Here is a 9,788-nt window from a genome sequence, read left to right on the forward strand (position 1 = left end):
CGTGATTATTTTCTCCTTCTCTTTCTCTTTTAGGTTGACCGTTTTTACGTTGTAGTTTTTGTTTCAGTCGCACAGTTTGATTTTCTACCCTCTCTGTTTTCCAGTGTTTTTAGTGCATTTGTGCGACTAGGCTAAAAAATCATATGTTTTATTTTCTGGCTGGCTTGCCTTGACTTTAATTATAATGAATGAATTATCTTGAAATGATCAGAGATACTAGGCTTATTGTCATATGACCCTTATGGTCTTTGGAGTTGCAAAGTATGCCTAACATGCGTTGTTGATTTTACTAATTGTTAGATATGTCTAGCTATATTTCATAATAACGGGTGATGAGATCAAAAATAGCATATATCCGGAATTGTCACTGTAATAGTACTTTTCTTTGAGGTGTAGAGTTTATGGAAAAGGGGATTCATATTTCACATTTGCTGTAGTCACCTAAGTTTGTCAGAATTAATCATGATAACAGTGTAAGCATGAGTGGCTCATCTGAATTGATTAGACTTCATCATAATCTGATTACTTGATTGCATCATTAAGTGTCCCTTATTGTACTCACTGTGAAGTAAATAATGGTGTTTTGCAATACAGTGGTGACTCTATTGCAACAAGAGTAGCCTAGTCCGCTTGATGATGTGAGTATGGCAGCTAGAGGGCCTTTCAAGTAAAAATGCCTCAACCAAATATAAGAGAACACTTCACTATGTCCCAAACAGAGACATTCCTCTAAGCCTCCAGGCCACCATACCTCGGACACCAAGTCACTATGCAGAGGGAAATGTCTTGTCTTACCATGGGGTCTGAGATTACATGCAAACTCCAATAAGGGAAATACTACTTAACAATTGATCTACAGTAAAATAGATATAACAGAACTATCACTATCTGGGGCCCTTTAACTATGTGTTCATAAACGAATATCAGCTGGGCTATTACATCTTGCCCTGATCTGTTGTGGTAACATTGAATGTTTCTGTTTAACAGTTTTGCAGACAATGCCATACAGTATTAGCGCTGATTAGCAGACAAATACCTCACAACATTTTGTGTACTTTTGAACAGGATGTGTCATTTTCAACACATTGATGTTCGGGGTAACTCACATTTGTTACATTTCAGGACAACTATGTGAAAAACAACATAATAAAAGTAAAGATAAATGTGTGTTTCCCCAAACTAGTCAGCCAACACAGACAAGTTGGTCTGTTAGCAGCAGTATTCTCTTTCTCATCCACTGCTTCATTGTTGTGGAAGAGGAGTGGGAGAGGAGTGACTTTATTAACTTGGTTGTGTTTTTATAAGGTCAACAAGAATTAATAATCACTGCACTGCTACATTCAGCTGCAACAGCCATACATCTATAATGTGAGGATCTTTTAGAAATCTGCTGAAAGTAGGAAATATCCAGATGCCAGGCCCAGGGTGAAAATGCTGCAAGTCATTCTGAATCAACTTTGAACAGCTAGATGACCTGAACTAGGCTTGGGTACTACGTTTCTACTGGTAGTTCATATGGGTCTGTCTGAGACATATGAGGGCTCTATGCAATAGCTCTGGACCAGCTATTACAGTATAGATCTTACTCTATTACTGTGAGAAATATAATACACAAGTGTACTAAATGTGGAATAGATACCACATTGATTTGTAAAAGAGTGTAAACTGTTATTGTTTAGGGAAGCAAAGTTTATATTGGTGATTGAAGAGGACTGAATAAATAAATGTCATTGGTTTTTCCTGTCAATGCCTCTCAAGAACATTTGAGTAGCCTAAATGAAGGAATTGTCAAACTCTTCTTATTGAATACCACCTTACAACGCAGTTGACTCATACAGCAGTAGGTAGTTTTCTGATGTTCTGTCGTCATTTAATTGAGGGTGACGTCAGACAGGAACCCGAGAAAGGGAGGTTGACAAATCAAGATGGCGTCCCACGATGAAGCAGGAAAGAGATTTCAATATAAATAAAACTCAGTCGGAGAACAATTTGAACCAAAGTGTCATCTCGACAAGACATCATTAGGATTTTGAAAGAAGAAGACGGAGCAGATACAGGTAAGAGAAGTCTTTGTTAAGGTGTTTGGTCAGTTTTTTCAAGGGGCGGTGGCAGCAGGGAGACAGCGAGCCACAACAGTCTATCCTATCCAGCCACATACAGCCAGGCCAGCCGCGAAGCTAAGCTATTAGCATGGACGTTATCTTTTTTCCTAAAACCTTAGCCGGCCGCTAATGGTGGTCATCGGTGGACAGTTTAATTAATTAGACATTGATCTAATATCACCAACTAATATCCAGCCCAACATTGGCTTCCTAGCTAACCTACTGCTGCATCAATGCTAATTAGCTGTATCATGTAAGGCAGTTGTAGCTTAGCTTGTTGCTGATTAGACAACAGAACTTATCAAATACTAGCTAACTAATTGATTTAGCTTGCTACGCTGCGGCCGCTAGCGATGCTACGTGTCTTTTAAAGTTGCCAGTTCTTAGTCTTTTAGTTAGATATTTTACCCTTCCGGACGGATAAGTGTGTTGTGATCCTCTACATAACGTAAGTAAAATTAGTTAGCAGCAGTTAAGCTGTTCCTACCGCTGTTGCTGGGCTTGTTATATTAATGTTGGCTGTAATATTCGATACTACTGTATCAGACAGTCGCTGGTGGTGGCGGCGGATTGTTATGTAACGTTAACTACTATTGGCAAACTAGCAAATAAGATTCTGCTAAATTAGGCCCATTGCACAAACTAGTGTGGCACCCAGCCTCACCTTATCAGTTCAATGTATTAATAATCACCATCAAAGTCAAAGTGCAGGTAAACCGGTCACTAAAATCCCAACTCTTGGATTTTTAAAGTTCATAAATTAGTGTAGTACAAGTATTTGCCGCTAGGTTAAGATTTTTTTCCATGTCGTATGTTTGAAGTTACAAAAGTTTGTTGCGTGTTGGTTAATTCCTTGGAGAGACTATGACTTTTTATGGGATAAACTGGAAATATTCAGCAAACCATTGTATCACGGACCACTGTGTATTGCTTATAATCTCATTTACTCAACAGCAGTAGACTGAGGGGCTAAATGAAGCAGTATTTGTAGGGTACCCAGCTACACATATGAGCCCAAGGCAAACAAATATAATTGTCTTCATAATAAATGAACTACTGTAAACTATTCACCACCTATTTAGGCTACCATTTCAGCTCCTTGCAGGTCAAGTGGCTCATATGAGACAAATCAGTCACAGCAGAAACTTTTCCCATTGAACATGGGACTACACAGGCACATAGCAGACCAAAACAGTCTTCAGTGGAAGGGGAAACAGTGGCTTCTCTGTGTTGATAATGCCAGGCATTGTGGCACGGCGTGACCAAATAAACATATTATGTGACTTGAGATGCAAATTAGTGGAATGTACAAAGCTAATGGCATAGAGAAGAACTACATCAGAAAGGGCAATTTGCGATGCTCTCTTGTATATGGCGATAAAGTATCATTGCTCTTATGCTTTGATTTAGACTGCTCTGTAGCCATGCAGATAAATACAGCCTTTATGTGTTGACTGAGACAGAGAATATCACCACTGATTTGGACCAGTTTTCGAGCTCAGAGGGAGACATGATGTCAGAAGCTGCCATGTCAGACAAAACTGCACATCAAAATTAAATAGGCTCTTGCCCTGTGGTCAGACTACAGAATTCCACCTTGGGCTGTTTTCATTCTGTTGCATCATAGGGTGGGTTTTTTAAGACATGTAGTTTGCTTTATTCTCAACTCTCTCTCGCTCTCAATGAAAAAACTTTATCCCTCCTTTAGCACTTCTTATTGAAATTAGGTCTGGGAACATGGACTAGTAAAGCAACCACTAGTAGAGGGATCTTGTTTTCCTTAATACATAGCTCAATGGTCATAAGCATTAATACAATGCTCAATTGTCACTAACATTAGCTTATTCTTTGAATTAACAGGAGTTATGGTTTATTAAAGATTATATGTTTGTTTTCAGAGTCTCTAAATGGCTGCGAGGAAGTCTGGATCAGATGCACACAACAATGGTGAGGGCTTGTCTTTTACTTCCCTTTCTCATTGACTACACTGTGATGTTGACTTTGAGTGAAGTGATGGTTCAAGGTTTGCTGGTACCTATGGTTTCAGTAGGGGTTAGTGCATGACTTGAAAAGTTTATTTTCATAACACTTGCTGACACAATGTTACAAAGTACCCTAATGTACCCTCACCTCGTGTTTTTTCATTTTCCTCCAGGACCCATCAGCTACCTTGATGATGTTCCCTTTAAGGTCAACGAAAAATTCCGCTGCCCGGCCAAAGTGGGGCTGCCCGTTGGCTTCTGCCTGCCAGACTGTGGCTCTGTGCTGGCTGACATGCAGGTTAGTCTGGTGAATAGATGGAAAGGTGACCTCAGCATGAGCCCATGATTGGGTATACGTTGGTTAGGGATACGTCATTTCAGTAGATGCCAGGTACTGGCATGCCTGTTCAAAAACTTGGAATAGCTTTAATGTTTCAGTAACTACTTAATATGAATATACCAAGAGATATTACATTGACTAAACATCAATTTATTCTGTTGAACATTGTCCAAGTTTTGTTATGACTTTTCATCTTTTCATCTAGAGTTGTAAAATTTTTTTTGTCAAGTGGCTGTCAAGTGGCTGTCACACTCATTAAACATGTTACTTTTTGGCATTTGTTCCCTTTCCCTACCTCCTCCCTTTGCCTGTCTCTCCCCTTCTCCCTCTTACCATGTTCTCGACAGTATGACTTCTCCCTGGAGAGGCGGAGTGTGCGCTGGGGGATGGAACTGGCAGAGGCCAGGGCAGCAGAGGCCAGAGCAGAAGAGGCAGCAGCAGCAGCCAGGCAGGAGGCAGAAAGCAGGGAGCGCTTGGCCCAGGCCCAGGACATCGATGGTGGGGGAGGGAAGAGACCCCGGCCTGCTGCAGAAGACCAGGACCCTCCACCTCCAGCGCTGAACCCTGTCCTGGCGGGACTGAGCCATAATGCTATCCTCACCCCCCTCCCTGCCCCAAGCCTGGGCCCCAGGAAGACTCAGCCCAGCACTCCTCAGCTGCACAGCCTCAACCTGGCCGATTTTGAGCGGGAAGAGGACCCCTTTGACAAGCTGGAACTCAAGACTTTAGATGATAAGGAGGAACTCCGGAGCATCCTCCAGAGCCAACCACAGCCCCAACCTCCTCCTTCTGTATCCCCGCCAGAGGCCAACCAGCTCGGGTCAGCTTCACGTGGCAACAGCCCCTCTCCTCCCAGCACCAACACCGGCCTCTCGGTCAAACCGGGCTTCGCCCACAAACCCAATGGGCTTGTTGCCTTGCTGGACATGGATAGAGCTGGGCATCCTGGGAGAGGGGGGTTGGACACAGACGATCGACCCTGTAACATCCGCTCTCTCACGTTCCCCAAGCTCTCGGAATCTAGTGACTGTGACCCTGCCCCAGTGGGGTACAGCCCGCTCCCTATACCTGTCCCCGCTCCCCGACAGAACCTACCTAATGGCAGCCCGCCGGCCCTACCCAAGACCCAGGTCATCGTCGGCCCTGAACCCCCCAGCCACACCAAGAATGGAGCACCAAAACAGGTGAGCATGAGAGTACATACTGCATTCCTAACGGATTGAAACCATTTTATGTCTAATTCATGTGGGATACGATGATGCAAACCAGCTGAGGGTTATAAGAGATCTCTGTACCCGTTCACCACTTGTGTTTTCACCCTAGGCCAACCCAGGGTCGGGGTCTGTCGGTCTGCCGTGCGGAGGGGCCCTGCTCAGCCTGACCCCCAGCGAGCGTCAGTGTGTGGAAACCATTGTGGGCATGGGCTATTCTTATGAAGGTGTCCTGCGGGCCATGCAGAGACAAGGGCAGAATGTGGAGCAGGTGGGACTACCTCACATCCCAGGGCGCAGAAATCTGGAATCCTAAGACCTTTGCTGCCTGATGTGAAGCTGTTGTCTTTTTGTGTCTGTCTGATTGTGTATAGAGCAGCAACAATGCAATAAAATCAGAAAAAATATAGCCTTAAAATAAAGGCATTGCATTAATATCACACTTTTCATTGTCTCATAATTATGGTAATAGGTCAGGTCCCGTTATCTGTACAGCTATTGCCGTATAATTATGACCATATGACCAGTATAGTCATGGCCGTATGATTATGGTGACTATGGTAGTAGTTGTGGAATAAAATGATAACAAAATTATATACGTTCTGGGGTCAGATACATGTGAGATGCTGGTTTTAAACGAACTGGTGTTGGGCAGCAGCAAGTCAAGACTAAAGGCACAGGCAGTAGGACCAGGGAAATTAATGAACTGTGCCTTTCCAGGACAGCAACTTGGAACATTTACATAAGGCAATTTCTATCCACTTTCTATCATTTTCTCATAAAGCTAGAAACCCCATATTTTGCTGTTTTTCCCTCACATAATGTCCATTTGTAAGCTAACATAATATGATGTTCAAACCAGACACATAGTAAACATGTACTCATTCTGTGTCCAAGGTACTGGATTATTTGTTTGTCCATGGACGTCTGTGTGAGCGGGGCTTTGATGCCAGTGCAGTGGAGGAGTGTCTGGAGATGTACCAGTGCTCGGAGGAAAAGGTTTGTCCATGCATTATTTGGCCAAGACATAAAGGTGACTGACCATCTCAAGAACATGTTTATCACAAGAGAAACACACACAACTTAAGCTTATGCGTTGCGTTCATGCGTTCAAAAGTCAAATGACTGTTTGGGAACCTGGCAATTACAGTGTTTAGTATAAGTTCTGAATAAGGAGACCCCAACAGTAATCTCTTAGTCCATTAGTTTAATTTTGTAAGTCATATCATTGTGGAGCCAAGTCAGAATATAGATTATATACGTAGTATTGCTATAACAATGTTTTTCATCCTCCCCAGGCCTTGCAGTTCCTTGAGTTGATGTCAAGGTTTGGTGAGATGGGCTTTGAGCGGGAGGCCATCAAGGAGGTGCTGCTGGTCCACAACAATGACCAGGACAAGGCGCTGGAGGACCTGATGGCCCGTGCAGCGGCCAGCTGAGCCCAACTAACCAGCCAACCAGCGCCCAGCCCAGGGCTTGCCTCCCGCTACCACCCAACACAGCCCCCTTCCTTCTGCCTACCCTGTCGCACCATGCCCTGCCCTTGCCCTGGCTGTGGAAGGGACAGCTGAGAGACAGTTATATTTCCCTCTCTGTGCTAAAACGTATTATGTCTCAGCACTTCTTAAAGACTGTGTGCCTAGAGTGGAGGGGGTCAAAGCGTAAGAATACTTGATGGTGTTGGTTTTTTTATAACGAGTCCTGGGATCCGGTTCTAGATTTGGTCCTGCTAGGGGATTCAAGAATGGGTTCTGTGGGTTGGTGAGGAGAGACTGGAAGTATTGCATTGTGGCGTTTTGATGCCATGCTGATTGGCTTGCACTTTGAAGTGCGTGGCTGACTGCAGGCGGGGCTGCAGGACCGAAGTGGGAGGAGCCTGGCGGCAGGCTCTGGGCGCTTCCCAGAAAGACCAGTTTGAAAACTGACACTCCCAGCCAACTAAGCTGCCATCTTCCACTGCTCAGTGCAGACCCAGTAAATGGTGGAGGGGAAAGGGGGCCCTGAGGAGGCTCTCTTAAGACTGAACCAACTAACATCAGAAGTAAAAAACAAAACAAAACAAAAAAAAAAACCCAAAAGGGCACCGTCACCAGACAGAGAACTGACTCCCAAGAAGTGCCCTCTCTGCTCTGGCGCCCGGCGCCTGGTTCTGTTCTACACTCTGACTCATTGTTTCTCTGCTCTCATTCATTTTGTTTGTTTATCTGTTCTGGGGGGCAAGTTTCATGTGATTTTAGAGATTCCACTTCTTTGCTTTCTGTTTTAGGAACTGCATAATACATCCATAAAGTCATTATAATTATAAACTTAAAAGTGATGACTACTGTCCCAGTAGGTTCTTCAACCTGTACTGGAATGGACTGCAGAAGGAGTGGGGAGAGATGGGGGGGTGGGGAGGGGGGAGAGGGGGGAGTTCCTCTGCAGTAAATATTAAGACATGTCCCAACACACACCCCACTGGCACTGATGTGTCAAATACTGCACAGGCGCACACACGTTTAATAGATTATTGACTTATTTAAAATAGTACTCTGACACGTTCATTTACAAATAAAGAGTTTGATATGATTCTGTATGATACGCAAAATTACAGCAGTGAAGCTTTTGATTGTCATGAGCTTCTGTTTGTAGACTGGAAAAGAGTCAGTGGAGAAAAAGTAAAAAATGTTAAGTGAAGGTTGTTTCGCAACCACACTACAGTGCAATAGAGACATTTAATATTGTGTGACTGTTGACTGACACTTTCAGCCTCTGTAAATTTTGGGAGATAAGGTATGGTCTTCAAGCCTCAATGGAAATGTGGAGGGAACTAGGAAAAAAGATGTTCGATTTCAATGATTGCTGTCATTTATTCTCTCAGTTATCATGCCGTAATCAGAGATGACTTTGGTTTGTTGACTTGTCCACAATTTAAAGGTCTTTCCTCACATATAATATGAAGTGAGTGTTTTTTGGGCATTCCCTTTGTCAAAATTGGAAAGTTGAAAAGGGGTCACAGTCTGCAGATGTCAAAAGTGTTGTCCTGGATGGTACTTGGATTTAGTTGTTCTACAGATGGCCATGTTCTTCATTTTGTCTACCAGTGTGTGTTAATGGATCTCTTGAGTCCCATTAAGGTACGTCTGCTCGGTCGTACCCAGGGCAAAGATGGCAGCAACTGCCATAATCTTGAGCTCTGTGGTATTGGTAGGGATTGTGGGAGGCATGGTACCAGATTATGGGCTTAAAGTTAATTCAGTACAGGGCGAAACGTGACTCAGAGAACTGGCACTCTGCTTGAAACCGGTTTAATACCTTGCCCTGCGGTCCGGAGGTGGAAAGTAAACATCCTAACAACCGATCTGTATTTAAGAACATGGCACGGGTGTAGGATTGATAATTCTGATTATGGTTCAGTGTGCTGCCAATACAGAAATCAGATGCTTGTGAATGGGTTTGAGAGAAAAAATGTTTGTGACCCAGTGTCTTTGCAGAATATACCACTATCACCAGAAAGAGCAGCACACGCTTGCAGGAACTGAACCTCCCTCCACTATCACGCATGGGTTGAAGCAACTACACCTTAGAAACCAATGACTATCTTAAGATGGTCAGATTTCCTAATAACTTAAAGACCTTTTGTACGAGGGGTTGGAGAGCGTGCACTCCATAAACTTGTGAACATCCTGGAGCAACACACTGATCTCATTGTTTGCTTGAGCGACAAACATCAGCATAAATCTGTCATTCACATCAATCCATATTGACCATTTCAAGCTTCTATCGTGTTGTGAGGACAGTTTGCTTGCATGCCAGGCTTAGGCCTTCGAGAGCCAGGTGTCATGTTAGGCCTAGAATCCAGACTTCACACAATTTAAGGGTCTCATATGGTTGTCATAACAAAGAATGACAAAGAAGTGGTTTTCTCCTAGTTATATTTTTTCATAGCCTGGGCCTTTCCCTTTAATTCACTGTGATAAAGAAGAAAGGTGCACACTTCTGTTACATACAAGCACAAAAGTGGTATTATTATCTTCATACATAATTCAAGTGAGGTTTCTTTCAACCATGCATAAAGCAAAGCTGGTGTCCTAAAGGTACCCCTTGCCTCTTCCCTCTTCCCTGACCAGACACTTGACGATCAAAGAAAATCAAAAGCCACACAAGTTGGAGT

The 9,788-nt window shown here is 43.5% G+C and overlaps 1 protein-coding gene across 1 annotated transcript; it reads left to right on the forward strand.

Annotated features, from left to right (window-relative positions):
* Positions 1-1,912: 1,912 nt before the first annotated feature.
* Positions 1,913-8,203, forward strand: ubap1 (ubiquitin associated protein 1). Its single transcript, XM_071918804.2, has 7 exons — positions 1,913-2,057; positions 4,001-4,049; positions 4,258-4,382; positions 4,772-5,608; positions 5,748-5,906; positions 6,533-6,634; positions 6,934-8,203. The coding sequence occupies exons 2-7, from the start codon at positions 4,010-4,012 to the stop codon at positions 7,072-7,074; spliced, it is 1,404 nt and encodes a 467-aa protein (XP_071774905.1). The 5' UTR covers positions 1,913-2,057; positions 4,001-4,009; the 3' UTR covers positions 7,075-8,203.
* Positions 8,204-9,788: the final 1,585 nt, after the last annotated feature.

The sequence above is a fragment of the Centroberyx gerrardi genome, chromosome 5 (genome assembly GCF_048128805.1).
Source record: "Centroberyx gerrardi isolate f3 chromosome 5, fCenGer3.hap1.cur.20231027, whole genome shotgun sequence".
In the NCBI taxonomy this organism is placed as follows: Eukaryota; Metazoa; Chordata; class Actinopteri; order Beryciformes; family Berycidae; genus Centroberyx; species Centroberyx gerrardi.

Excerpts from the sequence above, each read along its gene's own strand:
- ubap1 (XM_071918804.2), top strand. The coding sequence starts at position 4,010 with ATGGCTGCGAGGAAGTCTGGATCAGATGCACACAACAATG. Across the intron at positions 5,609-5,747 it reads AGAATGGAGCACCAAAACAG|GCCAACCCAGGGTCGGGGTC; the intron begins GTGAGCATGAGA and ends TTTTCACCCTAG. Across the intron at positions 6,635-6,933 it reads ACCAGTGCTCGGAGGAAAAG|GCCTTGCAGTTCCTTGAGTT; the intron begins GTTTGTCCATGC and ends CATCCTCCCCAG.